At 36.4% G+C, this 17,557-nt stretch overlaps 1 protein-coding gene across 1 annotated transcript; it reads right to left on the reverse strand.

Moving 5' to 3' along the window:
• Nucleotides 1-1,552: 1,552 nt before the first annotated feature.
• On the reverse strand, nt 1,553-13,008 carry LOC144964495 (telomerase reverse transcriptase-like). Its single transcript, XM_078898864.1, has 8 exons — nt 12,638-13,008; nt 11,679-11,883; nt 10,116-10,215; nt 6,138-6,258; nt 5,833-5,933; nt 5,301-5,363; nt 4,720-4,792; nt 1,553-3,664 (listed from the first exon to the last, which is right to left on the reverse strand). Exons 5-8 carry the CDS (start codon nt 5,894-5,896, stop codon nt 1,666-1,668), a joined length of 2,199 nt encoding a protein of 732 aa, XP_078754990.1. The 5' UTR covers nt 5,897-5,933; nt 6,138-6,258; nt 10,116-10,215; nt 11,679-11,883; nt 12,638-13,008; the 3' UTR covers nt 1,553-1,665.
• Between the last annotated feature and the right edge of the window lie 4,549 nt (nt 13,009-17,557).

Raw genomic sequence — 17,557 nt, forward strand, 5'->3', positions numbered from 1 at the left:
GTCATTTACACCAACTGCCATATTGATTTTAGTTTCGATATGACTTAGATATGCAGTGCTAAACACACTTGAAAGTTTTGACACTTGAGCAATCCTCTTTTTTTGCAAGTAATAATGCTCACTCATTTTAATAACATTTGTCAGCAGTGCTCTTAAAGTTTTTAACAAAGATTTTTTTTCGACAATTCTTCGACCTATTAATTCAACATTGCCATACTTGTGTTGAACGTTAGTCAGGCAATGAACACTCTTAAAATAACGAAGCACTTGCTTCTTTTCAGAAGTATAATAATATCGTTTATATTTGTAAATAGTGTAAAATTGGAATCTCATTAAAGTCTAAGAAATTTTAAGAAGCAAGGAAGGCTGGATGGAATCAAAACATTTTTCAACATCTGCTGTCACAAAATACAATTTTAGCAATATATCATTTCGTAGCTTCAACATGAATTCTCAAAATTTCTTATGAAAATCCAATTTTCTCATGGCAGTGGCACCAAACTTCAACTTGTTGGTGGTGGTTGTAGTAGTGGTGATGGTAGGAATGATGATGTTGTGGTGGATGTAATAGTCGTGGTGATGGGGATTTTGATGTAGTGAGTTGTGGTGAGTCTACTTAATCCATAGAAAAGTTTGAAAGAGGCGGAATTGTGTTGGTGATAGGCGGCGATGAACCACCATTTAGGTGGAATATTCTCAGCCCTGGAAGTTGTTGCGATTATACAGAGTGGATTGTAATAATTGGTTGCAAAGAAGATATTTCAAGAATTAAATCAATTCTAGTAGAACCCAAGCATTCCCCATGTTGAAGATCTTTATAATAATTCTCAGAAATAACATTTAATCTACAAAATTTTGAAAAATCAGCAAATGCTTTATGCCTCAATCTGTGCCAAACCCTTTTGCGGAAAAAAATAAATTGATTTTAGCATAAGATGAGTCTACAGAAAAAAAAGAAAGACTGAATAAGAGGGCAAATAATTTTGGTGACTAAAAAATCTACACATTTCAAAACTGACTCTTTTTGTTCTTTGTGGCTTAGGTCGGAAATCCACAACATTTTTGAAATTGTCAAGTCCCTTATCAAAAAATCTAGAGATATTGTTCCATATTTTTGGACAGATAACAGACCTTTGATATTTTTAAAGAAAGTCCTCCTATTACTAATGGGATTAATTTTTTCAAAATAGAACTGAAGACTTCCCATCGTGGAATGGTCCGATAATAAGCTGAATGACAATTTTATTTACATTTTACGTAATGCTGATGAATGCAATAACTTCTGTTCAAATTTGATATGAATCGGTTAACAAACACAAAAATTATGAGTTACTTTGGTTTTCACGTTTTTTGGGTACGTGGGTATAATGCTTTATAGCACTTTACAATAGCAATGAAAAAAAGAATAGCTAGTGAGAATAATTGTACATAAAAGAAAAAAGAAAAAAAAAAAAAAGAAAAAGATTATATTAACAATTCATGTCATATTTACCATACATTGAAGTAACAAAATTATTGAACGATTTTATAACGACTTGGACTTTTATCTCTCTCAGGATTCAAGTAATGACATCCGATTTAGTCTTTCCAGATGATAAGATACAACATTATTCATTTCATTTAAATACATACATTATTTATAAGTGAAAGTCTGATTGATTACAATTATCTCAAAAAGATATTGTCAAAAGCTTCATTTACAACATTTTCAGAAACAAAATGACTGTGCAAAACGTGTTGTTTAAGTTCATCCAGTATTTTATGATAAATATTTTTGTTCTTTCCCAACTTATAGAGAAAAGCATTAAAACATAGACCATTAATTGTCTCTATTGGCAAGGGAGAAATGTTGTTAGTGACAATTTTTAAATTTACACGAGTGATATACCTGTGCAATAAAGCAGGAAGACTTAATATAATATTTAAGAAAAATGATGGGTTTTTATCAACTCTGTTTTGCCATGGAAGACGCATCACCAGAAAATGATACTTCATTGCTGTCATACAAAAAATTTGCAGGACATTTCTTCTCATGACTAGTTGAGAGTTAAAAGCTCCATCAAAAAGAATTGCATCACATTTGTGATATAAACTTCTCACAACAGTTTTCTGTAGATTCCTTCCAGGATTTCTGGTCAACCGGCATGTGACGACATCTGATGCCTGAAGTCCTTTATAAAGAGAATAGTCAGAGGACACAGAATAATCAGTAGAACTGAGGGACAGACCGAAGAATTTCATATCGGGACATTTTGTAATTTCTCCGATCGGTGACCCTAAATTACAATTGAAACTGGCAGCACATTTGTTTATATTGATGTTGCATTCAAACCTACGGAGGCCGAGGATTAAATCTCTTAAAAAACATTCTGCACTTCTTTTCATGGTGCTGATAAAGAGATATTCATCCTCTATCCTCACACAGAAGTCATTTACACCAACTGCCATATTGATTTTAGTTTCGATATAACTTAGATATGCAGCGCTTAACACACTTGAAAGTTTTGACCCTTGGGCAATCCCCTTTTTTTGCAAGTAATAATGCTTACCCATTTTAATAACATTATTCGTCAACAGCGCTTTTAAGGTTTTTAACAACGATTTATTTTCAACAGTTCTGTGACTTATTAATTCAACATTGCCATATTTGTGTTGAGCATCAGTCAGGAAATGAATACTCTCAAAATAACGAAGCACTTGCTTCTTTTCAGAATTATAATAATATCGTTTATATTTGTAAATGGTGTAAAATTGGAATCTCATTAAAGTCTGAGAAATTTCAAGAAGCAAGGAAGGTTGGATGGAATCAAAACATTTTTCAACATCTGCTGTCACAAAATACAATTTTGGAAATTTATCATTTCTTATCTTCAACATGAATTCTCGAAATTTCTTATGAAAATCCAATTTTCCCATTGCAGTGGCACCAAACTTCAGCTTGTTTGTTTCTTTTTCAAAATTCAAGACGACTAACAATGATTTTAACTGATTATTAATACATGCCCTCCCGTTCTCTCGAAAAGACAAATTACTGATTGGTCTCAAAGACGATTTTTTAAGAATGAAATCAATTTTAGCAGAACCCAAGCATTCCCCATGTTGAAGAAGATCTTTATAATAATTCTCAGAAATAACATTTAATCTACAAAATTTTGAAAAATCAGCAAATGCTTTATGCCTCAATATGTGCCAAACCCTTTTGCGGAAAAAAAATAAATTGATTTTAGCATAAGATGAGTCTACAGAAAAAAAGAAAGACTGAATAAGAGGGCAAATAATTTTGGTGACTAAAAAATCTACACATTTCAAAACTGACTCTTTTTGTTCTTTGTGGCTTAGGTCGGAAATCCACGACATTTTTGAAATTGTCAAGTCCCTTATCAAAAAATCTAGAGATATTGTTCCATATTTTTGGACAGATAACAAACCTTTGATATTTTTAAAGAAAGTCCTCCTATTTCTAATGTTACCAAAAAAATTCAGTGGGATTAATCTTTTCAAAATGGAACATACAAAAGAGTGAAGACTTCCCATCGTGGAATGGTCCGATAATAACTCGGTCGTAGTCGGTTTGGGGAATTTCATTGGCTTGCACTTTTTATTGACAGGAAAATCCAGTATGCATGGGCAATAATATTTTAGGAGTCTCCAATAGGGACATTTTCTGGACAAGAAGAGAGAAGAATATATAGATTATTACATTATATTTTATTGTTTGTTTTTTTGTTTTTAAGGGTTTTACGGCGCTTGCAACACATTTAGGTTATATCAGCGCCAGTAAAAAGGAAGAAAATGGGATAGTAAAAAGTTCTAGAATTACAATTAAAGCACCCAAGAAAAAGTAAGACAAAGGGGAACTGGGAACAAATAGGGATCAGATGTAGATTTCAAGAGCATACCACCAATGTACTTAGTTTGAAATCACCTACAAGTCTCATCCAGACACAAGCACAAAATCCAACAAAGAGGAACACACTCAAATGCTTACATTATACATTCAAAATAAAAATAATAATACATAACAGAGAGATGATTTACAAGGAAAAAAAATATCATCTCCCAAAACAGTAACTATGCATTTGACTGTTTCCCTCCCAGCCAGGACTCCGACCAGGGCCAGGAAAAAAACAAGTAATCTCATTCCAAGACAAAGGCAGAAAGCATGTTGGAAAACAGATATAAGGGTATAGAAGACACAGTATGTCCCTCCCTGCCCGCTATGGGAGGTCAGGATCCCCAACCAGTTATATTTTGTTCAACCACACAGATGGAACAAACCTCAATAACCTGCTGAATAAGAAAATCATTGTGCAGTGAGGAACATAAGGAGTAACAAGTAAATTGTATAAAATGCTCCAACTAAATAATGTTTTAAGGCAAATAAAAAGATAAAAGGGTTACCAATTCAGGAGGTAAAAATTGACTGAACTTTGACGCACACACATAGACTGACCCCTCCAGTAAAAAAAAAAAGATTAGGTACTGTTAACAGCCAGGTAAACTTATTTTACACCTGAGTACGGTGAGAGAATGCGAGTAAAGAGCCTTTTCCAAGGACTCAACTTTGCGCCAAGCAAGACACGAACCCAGGACCTTCCGATCTGAAAGCGAGTGTCATACTACAAGATCACATAGCCGCACATTGTCTAAGCCTAACACTCGGACACTGTGATAATCTCTAATTTCAAGTGCTCTATAGAAATCTAAAGGGCTACTCACCGATGATTAGATATCATCTCTTGCAAGAATGGGATTTTCAAATCATCTTGATTGAGATCTGCAATCCCAAAATCTGGAAAATGAAAACAAATTTTCTTTTTTAATCATGAGAATAAATATCAGCAAGAAGTGAAGACTTTATAACTTGTAAGCACAGCTGCCCGTTCAATGAATGGGATGATAGGTCGACATACAATTCATTATTCAAGCGCTGAATATAATTTGAACTCAATTTCTATTATCTTAATAGATAATGATTTTCTCAACATCACAGGTTGAACACGGGATGGGGCTCAGAAGAAATTGCTGGATTGATATCAGTCTCTTTGCTGGTGAGTTGAGTGCTTTATCACAGAGGTATTGGGAGATATGAGGTATTAAACTGTGTCAATTCATGCTGGCCAGCAAGTGCACTACTATCTCTACAAATATATATATATGTCAAAATGGTAAAGCAATGGCAATCTTCTAAAAGAAAAGATGAAATGGCAGCAGAACAAGGAAAAAATAACAATGTCCGTACAACCAGAAATTAACTATTTATAAAAAATCAGTTATTACATTCTATACAATGTACTCACAATTAGATGAAAGTTCCTCTCTCAGGGTTGTCCCAAGGAAACACTTGCTACTGTAGACTTTGTCTGTAAAATTCAAAAAGAAAGAAATGCCGTCAACGGGAGTAACTTTATCTATAGGGGGAAACTTTGCCTCCTTAATTTTAGACCAATAAAAGATTGTTTAGTTTTATGGCAAACAGTTCCTTTCATAAAAATTCAAGTCGACGTCGAAATTACCACTCTTTCAACAGGTGAAGAAAGATTATACCCTCTTTAAAATTAATTTTAAATAATTCAAAGATATGATGAAAAAAACATGATTGTACGATAGAATAATTACTTAAAAAGTCCAAAAAAAATTTTTTTAACATTTTCACTTTTTAAAGTTATTTTTGAGATACAATGGCTTTTTTCTCAGTTCAGTAGGCGTACCTTTTGGAGCAAACTGTTGCGCATCATCACATATTTTAATTATTATCGTCATCATCATAATCATTATTATTATAATCATCATCAAATGAATATCTGGGCAATGTAATAAAGAGAGACCAACCTTGGAGGTGATCATTTCTCGATGACAATAATGAAGAAGTACTGGCCGTTGTGGGTGTTGTCATTTTAACTGCCTGAGTAATTGAGTCAGTGGGAAGTGACCTTGAAAAACAATTTGAAACTTGAGTAGAATGATATAGTCATTAAATTCACCATTCAATAGTATTACAATGTATCATGGATATGCCATCCTTACATTTATATTAACATAAAACCAACCCATGTCCCATCTTTGCTAAATATTCATACATTAAAAATCATGTAGCCGTAGTAGATTAGGGAATGAATTATGTTGATATCACTTACCTATTTGTTATTGTTTATAAATTGCTAGTTGAGACGAAGGTATTCGAATTTCTTGCAACATTATGTGAAGACACATCCATGTAGCACAGGCGACAATTTTGCCTATCATGACCATGTGATCCTGGGGACCAATGAGAGAGAAGATATTTTTGAGAAATTGACTAGACTCTTTTCAAAGATTTAATTTGACCGCTTGATGGGATCAAAGGGCAAAAAACAGCCTTGGGAACAAAGAAATGGATATATTCCTTAAGGAAAAAATTGCCAGTTTACCAGATTGGCATTCTTTTGCCAAACTAAAGAGTCGTTGACGTCTAAATTATCACTCTTTCAACAAGTGAATACAGAGTATACCCTCTTTAAAATTAATTTTAAATACTTCAATGACCTTTTTGATGAAAAAGGTATGATTGTATGATAGAAATATCATATAAGTCAAAACAAAATTTTAAAGCATTTCCACTTTTTAAGTCAGTTTTGAGATACATTGGCTTTTTTCTATGTTCAATAAGGTAAGTTTTGGAGCGAACCGTGGCACGCCATCACATATTATTATTATTATCATCATATCATTATTATTATTATTATTATTATTATTATTATTCTGGGTACAACTGGGGCGACCATCCCCAACCCAGCGCGTCCACAGGTGGCGGATCGTGGAACGGCCTACAGATCCTGATCTATAGGTTAGCTGTAAAGCCGCGGACCAACTGGCGATAGTCGTGGAGAGTGAGGTTGGGTAGTCTGGCAGCACAGCTACACATACAAAATGCCTCATATACTCTATGAAGGGACTATCAAGGTGAATGGGAGGCGCCTTAAAACCTGCCAAATGCTCCCACTGCCTTGTGGGTTATGACCGGGAGGTCAAAAGGCTATGGAGTAAACCAGATAAAAATCCGTCAGAAGGCAACGGGAAACCACTGACGTATCATCCCAAGATCGTCATGATGTCCGTCCAAGCGAATCTAGTCAACGACGTCAATGGATGTTTTTCGAGCAACTCGATTACAGCCTCGTCCGGTAGAGATAGTCATGCAGGTGAACAGGTGACTCTCGACCGTCATCCAGCTACTGTGCACCACCAAACATTACGAACAGCAACATGGAATGTAAGAAGTCTGTACCAGAAAGGAAAATTAGCAAATGTAGTTATGGAAATGAAGAGATTGAATATCAATGTTTTAGGATTATCAGAAGTTAGATGGAAAGGAGCAGGAGAACTTAATTATGATGACTGTAAAATTATATACTCAGGAGGAGGAGAACACCAAAGGGGAGTTGGAATTATACTAGATAATAAAACGGCGCGAGCAGTCAAAGGATTCTGGCCCATATCAGACAGAGTAATGGCAATCAAACTACAAGCAAAACCTTTTGATTTTGATATTTTACAAATATACGCCCCAACCACCAGTCACGATGATGAAGAAGTGGAAAATTTCTATCAACAAATAGATAAAGCAATGCATCAGTTTAAGTCTTCAGACATAAAACTCATCATGGGCGATTTTAATGCCAAGGTGGGCCGAGAAAGAATAGAAGATATTGTGGGCCCACATGGTCTGGGAGACAAAAATGACAGAGGTGATCGTCTTATTCAATGGTGCCGTCAACATGATCTGACAATCACAAATACTTGGTCAACAAACCACAATAGAAGGAAGTGGACATGGAAAAGTCCTGGAGATGGAGTGAGAAACCAAATAGATTACATACTCATCAGCAAACGTTTCCGAAACTCGGTTTCGTATGCCAAATCTATGCCGGGGGCTGACTGTAACAGCGATCATATACCTGTGCTATGCCCCATACGAGTTAAATTGAAAATCTGCAAAAGAGCAAAGGCTAAACCTAAATACCAACTAGACATTCTCCGGGAGGAACAGAAGATACAAGAAAAATTTGAACTATCAGTAAGAAACAAGTTTGAAGTGCTTGGAGAACTAACAGATATAGAAGAGAAATATGAGCAGTTTAAAGACAGTGTTGCTGCATCATTAGAAGAAAATGTTCCAACCACACTTAAGTTGCAGAAGAAGAAATGGATTACTCCAGAGATATTAGAATTAATGAATGAGAGAAGAAAGGCCAAAAATCAGGAAGAAAAATACAAGACTCTGAACAGGCAGATAAAAAGAAAATGCAACGAAGCTAAAGAAGACTGGATAAATGAACAATGTCACTATATAATGTCCTGCAAAGAAAAAAATGGCAAATTCTTCCATCAGAAAATCAAAGAAGTGACAAACAAAACTAAATCAGGTGCTAAAAGTGGATGCATCAAAGACAAGCGTGGAAACACCATCATGGACAAAGACTGCATTCTAAACAGATGGTCAGAATATATTGAAGAACTTTTTTTTGATAATCGAGGAGAAATGCCTATGATAAAAGAACTGGAAGGGCCTTCTATAATGAAAGATGAAGTTAGGAACGTCATGAAAAGCATGAAAAATGGAAAAGCTGCAGGACCTGATGCCATAACAATTGAAGCCTTGACTGGCCTGGGTGAATGGGGGATTGAATTCATCACAAACCTTCTAAATCAAGTGTATGACACAGGAAAAATGCCAACTGATATGAAACGATCCATTTTTATAGCACTACCAAAAAAGCCAGGGGCAGTTGATTGTGAACAACACAGAACTATTAGCCTAATGAGCCACCTCACAAAAAATTCTTTTGAAGATAATTTTACTAAGAATAAGAAATAAAATACGACCTGAAATTGGGGAGATGCAATTTGGTTTTGTTGAGGACAAGGGTACCAGAAATGGAATATTCACATTATCAATGCTGATGGAAAGATGTATTGAAGTAAATAAAGATCTGTATATGTGTTTCATCGACTATTCAAAAGCCTTTGATAAAGTACAACACGAAAAACTATTCAAAATTCTATCATCCTTGGACATTGATGGTAAAGATTTAAGAATATTACGGAATTTGTACTGGGAACAAGAAGCAGCAATGCGTGTTGACAATGAACTAAGCAGTTTTACACCTATTAGAAGAGGAGTTAGGCAGGGGTGTGTTTTGTCTCCAGATTTATTCAACCTCTATAGTGAAATGATATTAAGAGATATCGAACATAAGAAGGGGGTGTGTATTGGAGGAAAGAATGTAACAAATCTGAGGTATGCAGATGATACGGTTCTACTGGCAGAATCTGAACATGAACTACAAGAATTACTGGATGTTGTAGTCAGGAGTAGTGAAAATATGGGACTGGAACTGAATATATCTAAAACAGAATGTATGACGGTATCTAAAAATAATAACCCACCAGCCTGTGTAATAACAAGCAGAGGACAAACAATACAACAAGTTGAATGTTTCAAATATTTAGGCTTCAATGTAACATCCAATGGAAAATCAGATTGTGAAATAAAGAAAAGAATAGGTATGGCGAAGAATGCATTCAACCAGCTGCATACAATTATGAAAAACAGGAATATTAGCATGAAAACAAAAATCAAAGTCCTGGATTGCTATGTACTGTCTGTGCTGCTATATGGTTGTGAGAGCTGGACCATAAACAAGACCATGGTTAAAAGACTGGAGGCAGTGGAAATGTGGTTTTACAGAAGAATGATGAGGGTGTCATGGATGGAAAGGAAAAGAAATGAAGAAATTTTAGAAATGGCAAACGAAAAAGATCACTGATAACAAAAATCATCAAACGCCAAATGGAATTTTTAGGACACATTATCCGCCACCCTGGTTTGGAAATACTCGCCTTGACTGGAAAGATGAATGGAAAAAGAATAAGAGGAAGACAAAGAATAACGTATTTGAAAGGGATAAGAACTTGGACAGATGAAGCTGAGAAAGGTGGCGCTGCTGCTTTAATAGAATTGGCAAGAGATAGATCAGCTTGGCGGAAGATGACCTCCGACGTCTGCTTCAGATATGGAACTACATGAGATTATTATTATTATTACCTGGGCAATGTAATAAAGAGAGACCAACCTTGGAGGCGATCATTTCTCGATGACAATAATGAAGAAGTACTGGCCGTTGTGGGTGTTGTCATTTTACTGTCTCAGTAATTGAGTAAGTGGGAGGTGATCTTGAAAAATGATTTGAAACTTCAGTGAGTAAAATCATATAGTCATTAAATTCACCATTCAATATTGTTACAATGTATCATGGATATGTCATCCTTACATTTATATCAACATCGAACCAACCAAAGTCCCATCTTTGCTAAATATCATTAGTACATGAAAATCCGGTAGCTGTAGTAGATTATGGAATCATCATCATCATAGCTTGTCTCTCCAACACCGAACCCACTCCACAGCATCTGGGAAGCAGACTCTTAGGTCATGGTCAGTGCAGCTGGGCTCGACCTGTCATTCTCTAAGGATGTGTTCCATCGTCAGCTCTGGGCATCCACATGTTCACAAGCTAGTCTCAGCCAGCCCCTACTTTTTCATGCTTCCAGCTGTTCTCCCAAGTTTTGCCCGTGCTCTGTTCAATGGTACCCATTCATTCCTGGGGAGCTCAGTTCCATCTCGGATCTTCAACAGCTTCATTTGCTTGATTGCCCCACTCCCTCCATTTGAAAAGTCTGTATACAGCTGCATGATCAGGGTTGATGCTTTCTTCCGTAAGGAAGCTCTTTCTTGACTTCAGTCTACTTGTCGTTGGGTTATGGAATGAATTAAGATGATATCACCCACCTATCTAGTACTGTTTATAGACTGCAAGTTGAGCAAAAAATTCCTATAAAATTCTTTCAACCAGACTATAAACGTCAAAGGTTACACATAGGTCAGTGTGTAGGCTCAACTGATCTTGTACACAGAACTGGTGAGTATTTTTTTCTTTTGTAAGCAGCATCAATATCCAGCTTCAACTCAGAATTGACCATGAGACACCTACTGTAATAATGAACAATAATATTTGAATAAGTTACATCATATTTGTTTGATTGTTGTTGGATAACTGAGATGCATTTTGTGAGTGTTCCTCTGAGACGGATTTTTAATTTGCCTCTTACTTCAACCAGAAATTCTTACATTTTTATGTTTATGCTTCATGATAAGTGAATAAAAAACAAATCATTATTATCATCAGTAACAATACTATTTAAAAAAAAAATAATAATAATTGAGCTTTTTATAGCGCAATCCACTAAATGTGCTCAAAGCGCTTTACAAGGGTGTCCCTGGTCAACAGCAACATTTAACATGTAGGACGGGACATGACGCCTGTTAGGCGATATTACAAGTTTTCGGACAAAGACAACGCTGTTAACGGCCAGGTACTCATTTTACACCTGAGTACGGTCAGAGAATGTGAGTAAAGAGCCTTTTCCAAGGACTCAACTATGCGCCGAGCGCGAGGCTTGAACCCAGGACCTTCCGATCCGAAAGCGAGTGTCATACCACTAGACCACATAGCCGTATTACAGCCTTATTGGGACAATTTGTTTGGAACAGAGCTGTCCCAATAAACCGGCTTGGACTGTATTATCATTATCATTATAATGAGGACTACAGAGTGAATAAACTTGACGTTACTCACCTATTCGTTACTGTTTATAGACAGCAAGTTGGTCAGCTGTATGTCTTTGCTTCATACTCTAGAGGTACCAGGTTCAAATATTTGCTGCACTGTAGGGCCTTGAGGAAGTCATCTCGCCCCTAGCTCAGTTTGTGGGGCCGCACTGCAATGGACGCCTGTGTTATTCCAGTCTTCCCTTGGAACAGACCTTAGAGACAAATTTCCCCTATGGGATGAATTAAGGGAATTTACTATATTATCATTATTAAAATAAAATTCTTGCAATCTGACAATAAACGTCAAAAGTGAAAAAGATTTATGTTGGTTGGGGTTTTTTTTTTTTAATTCAATATTATCATTACGACTACTAATACTATCATCATTATTATTATTCTTATATATCATCATTATTGTATCATATTATGATTACTATTACTATTGTTATTGTCATTAATGTACCATATTATCATTATCATTATAATTGAGAAGAAGAAGAAGAAGAAGAAGAAGAAGAAGAAGAAGAAGAAGAAGAAGAAGAAGAAGAAGAAGAAGAAGAAGAAGAAGAAGAAGAAGAAGAAGAAGAAGAAGAAGAAGAAGAAGAAGAAGAAGAAGAAGAAGAAGAGGAGGAGGAGGAGGAGGAGGAGGAGGAGGAGGAAGTAGTAGTAGTAGTAGTAGTAGTAGTAGTAGTAGTAGTAGTAGTAGTAGTAGTAGTAGTACTAATAGTAGTAGTAGTTATAGTAGTAGTAGTAGTAGTAGTAGTAGTAGTAGTAGTTGTCGTAGTAGTAGTAGTAGTAGTAGTAGTAGTAGAAGTAGTCGTAGTAGTAGTAGTAGTAGTAGTAGTAGTAGTAGTAGTAATAGTAGTAGTAGTAGTAGTAGTAGTAGTAGTAGTAGTAGTAGTAGTAGTAGTAGAAGTAGTAGTAGAAGTAGTAGTAGTCGTAGTAATAGTCAAAACAAACGGCCAAATGTAAAAAGGGACCAACCTTGAAGCCTGTTAGTTTTCAATGGCAATATCAACGAATTACTGGGCGTCATGAGTTTTATTTAATCATCTTTGCTGCCTGAGTGCTGAGTCCACTTGAGTGAGTAAATTCATTAAATTGGTCATGTTTGTTATTGTTACAATACAGGACGGGTTTAAGTCATCACATTTATATCAACATCCAAACCACATCACATCCTCACTAAATATCACTGGTACAATCCTTTACACTAGTCTAGTAGACTACTAGAGAGAATGAGAATGAAGTTGAAGTGAAGTCACATTTTGGGCGATTATTAGTTCTCATAATAGACCCGTTTCAAACGTAAAATGTTATGTACATGGGCATTTCAAATGATCTTGTAAGCAGAGCTGGAGAGTATTTTTTGCTTAAACTTAAAGTTAATTTGAAACAACTCACTCAATGAACTCAATGACAATGACAATGATGAGTTGAAATTTTCAGAAGGCCATGATCAGTTCAGTTCAGCGTCAATATATCACCCAAATTTCACAATGAGACGCCTACTAAGAATCAGCAATATTGTTTGAATTCGTAACACATGCGTGATTACTGTTCGAAAATTGGGTTGCAATTGTGATTTTAAATTTGCCTCCTTACATCTTTGTTTTCGTGTCTTGGTAACGAGTAAAGGAGAGACTAGAGAACAGAAAGTAAAAGTAAAAAATAGACAGTGTTGCGAGACTCGATAGGCCAGGAAAGAAAAGCCAAAATCGTACCGAAAAAAGCCAAATTCACAACATCACTGATAAACAATTAATAAAGCATTGATAAAGTTAGGTAAACTAAGAGATTTTCTTCTAAATAAATGTTGTCTCGTATTCCTGCTAAAGCCACTAAGGCAGTGGTATGGTGAAACTTCAATACCAATATGTCGAATTCACACGTTTGAAACATATGAAATAAAGTCATGAAGAATAGGGAAATGATTAACACACTGATTTCAGGTGTAAGTGTAAGGTCTTTCCAGCTTTGTTTACCAATGTGTATTTTACCTACCTCATATTGACTGACAACCTTCCACTATCAGTATCATAAGAAGATTACCATTTTGAAGACATTTTAAATAAATGCAGGCCCTTCTTTATAAGTTAAGTCTAAGGGCCTTGATAGATGTAAATCTATGCCTAAGATATAGCTTGATCCAACTGAACACAACAACAAACTACAAACTTCAAACAAAATCCTTGTTATAACAGGAACCGGGGAACAGGAAGAGGAAATTAATTTGGAAATTGGATGGAAATGATGCTAATTTGTCAGTTTGGCATCGGGCTGCCGGGCACTAGCCTAGTAAAAAAAAAAAGACTGCTATGTAGATTCTAGTCTGAACCGCATGTCCTGCCTAATAGAGTGCAATAAACTATGGGTCAAAACAGTCTCTGCTTGACATTCGTGGTTTTAAGACGTCGATTTTAGCTAATGGATTTAGAATCACTAGCCTAACAGTCATTTTGGTGGCTTGAGTAAGTAAATCTTGCTACAACTCGAAAAAGTCCAAAATACCAAATCAAAAATCTGCAGGCCAACGGCATCTCAAAAAAAGCACAAATTTCTCGAATTTGGCCCAAAAAATGCCAAATCGTATTTAGTTAAAAAGCCAAAAATGTTTTTGTTTTTTTTAATGCCAAGTGTTAACACAATGAACATCGTTCCGGACTTTGACCTACTATACCTGAGTTCTAATGATGAGAGAGTGAGAGAGGGAGAGAGAGAACGATAATGACATAATAATGTTAATTTGCGGCAAGGGTGTATATATATATATATATATATATATATATATATATATATATATATATATATATATATATATATATATATATATAGTATGCAGATGACGTCACTCAGGCCTTTGTTATTGTTTTTGCCATCCGCATTTGTGAGTTGTTCTCACTAAACTGTATTAACCAGACTATAAAAGTTCATGGTTACACAGAGTTTGTGTGTTGGTCCGTTATACTTCCGGATGGCAATGTTGTGAACTCCTTGGCCAAGCGCATTCTATATATATATATATATATATATATATATATATATATATATATATATATATATAATATATATATATATATATATATGCGACTATGTGGTCTTGTGGTATGACACTCGCTTTTGGATCGGAAGGTCCTGGATTCGAGCCTCGCTCGGCGCATAGTTAAGTCCTTGGAAAAGATTCTTTACTCATATTCTCTAACCGTACCCAGCTGTCAGAAAAAAAATAATTGTAATTTCACCTAACAGGCGTCATGTCTCGTTCTACATGTTACGTATTTCTGTTGGTCAGGGACCCTTTGTAAAGCGCTTTGAGCACACTTAATGGATATTGAGCTATATAAAAGCTAAGTTTGAATATATATACGCGACTGTTTTAGACTGGCCTATATGACTTTTGGTTAAGTTAATTCTAAATTGATCTATATGAACATGAAAGTCATTCAATCAGCTCTCCATTGATATGCACCACATTTAAAATTTGGGTTTGATAAAAGGCAATTAGGAACATGTTATAACTATCGAAAATCAAGACTACAAGTTATGCGCAACGGCTCAAAATTGGAGTTTTCCAATGAGACGTGGCAATTGGATTCAATAGTCTGGTGTCACGTCGCCCAGCTACGGCGACCATCGTGGTTCTAAAAAAAGAAAATCGGTACTTTTTATTCTTCATGCTGGCTAGAATTTTTCATATGTCTTGTGATCAGAATGTGTAAAAGTCATAATGTACGTTTCCATGATAATGTGTGTATCCATGATAATATGACGTAATTAAATTTTCAAAATTGTGTATAAAAGCTTAAATTTCTTATGACTTGATTTTATTCTCAAAAATTCATAACGCCACGACGATCAGAAGCAGAAAGAAATCAAGCAATTGAAATGAGAAGGGCCGGCAGTCTAATCCAGTAGACTGGGATTCAACAAGAACACCGATTCACGATTGTTCGGTAGGATTGACACTACTGTGGACGTGATCGAAGTCGAAAAAGAAAAGGACGAAGAAGACGCTGCCATTCAAAGAGCGTTTCACGAAGACCACAACAGCTCTACAGACCGGACCGCTGTTCATTTTGGCATCTCTCCATAAACTGTGAGGAGAAGACTTAAAGAAAATCGGCTGAAGTGCTGCAGATGCAGACCATATGTTGGTTATATCCTCACCGAACATCACAGACTCTTACGGTACGAATGGGCTATCAAACATCGCATAGGTAATAATATCATGGTACCAGCCGCAGAGGGATGTAGCTCTTTTCAGCGACGAGAGCTGCTTTAATTTGTCTGCATACGACGGGCGTGTAGGTGATTGGAAACCTGTCGGCACCCACTTCAACGACCAGATTGAATCATGTGGAGTGGCATCCGTGCTCATAACAAAACCCCTCTCGTGATAATCAGTGGAAACCGTTCACGTTCACGAATACCTTCAGCACGTCCTAACAGCCCACGTCGTACCTGTGATGACTCAAAATGCTGGCATCTCTATTTTTCAACAGGACAATGCCAGGCCCCACACAGCTGTTATCTGCAAAGAATTCATCCGAGATCATGGAATCGAAGTTTCGCAGTGGCCAGCACGCCCCCCCCCCCCCCCTCCCCAGATTTGTCCCCCATAGAATATCTGTGGGATCTCCTTGGCTATGTGGTCTTGTAGTATGTCACTCGCTTTCGGACCTGAATGTCCTTGGTTCGAGCCTCGGTCGGAGCACAGTTGCGTCCTTGGAAAAGTCACTTTACCCACATTCTTTCACCGTTCACAGCTTTGTCTCTGTGGGAAAAAAAATTATAATATCGCCCAACAGGCGTCATGTCATGTCTAGTTCTACATGGTAAGTGTTGCTGTTGTTCAGGAATCCTTTGTAAAGCTATTTGAGCACTTTCGTGGATATTGCGCTCTGTAAAAGCTCATTTTAAAAATTTCCCCGAACCATTCGTGAGTTGGAGCCGATTTGAATGAAGAATGGAACAATATCCCCCAAGAAATAGTTTGGAATTTCATAAAAGTCCCACGAGGAGTCGGTTTAAACATGCCTCAGATGTCAACGGAGGGCACACCCGATATTGATTATCTGGACGCAACATGCAGTGTTGACTTCGACCATGTCTCTGTCAATAACAATACAATAAAATAAATAACAATAATTATGCTCTTCCGCCACGACATCATAAGATATCGTCACCTAGGCATTCCGTGAAGGAATATAGATAGGAGTTCATCAAACAAGATGTCTGATGTCAACAGGAGTCACCCATGTTGTCCAAAGTGAGCAAATTGGGAGTTAATAATCTTTCCCAAGAAAATAAAAACGAAAGTGCCTGAAGCGGGGCTCGAACCCGGGACTTTCCGGGTCACAGTGCAATGCCTTAACCACTCGACCGCATGAAAATATTGAACATTTCATAATGACTATATCATCCTTTTAAAGAAATGTTTGTTCTTTCATCCTGTTGAATTTTGTTCTTATCAATTGTTTTGAATATGATTTGTACTGCTTGATGTTGGTTGAGCGTGTGTGTGTGTGTTTTTTTGTTGTTGTTTTTTTTTGTGTGTGTGTGATCAAGTAATATATGCGCGCGCGCGTGTGTGTGTGCGTGTGTGTGTGTGAGTGTATGTGTGTGATTGTGCGTGTGTATCACGTAATTCCGATTTTCGGAGCATTTAACCACAATAAGATTCAACATTTGTGACATCACTTCCCTCGTAATGAAGCATAGTAACTTAGTAACTGGTTCTAAACTATCGGAACAATGGCGGACGCCCTTCTTCTCCGACGAGCATAAAAGTGTATCCAGAGGAAAAACATAAAACTGAAACTGATCGTGTTTTGACTTTTATACATTTTGATCACATGACATGTGAAAATGTTCTAGCCAGCAGGAAGAATAAAAAGTACCGAT

This window comes from Berghia stephanieae, chromosome 2 (genome assembly GCF_034508935.2).
Source record: "Berghia stephanieae isolate SIO BIC M18660-M18661 chromosome 2, UCSD_Bste_1.3, whole genome shotgun sequence".
Classification (NCBI taxonomy): Eukaryota; Metazoa; Mollusca; class Gastropoda; order Nudibranchia; family Aeolidiidae; genus Berghia; species Berghia stephanieae.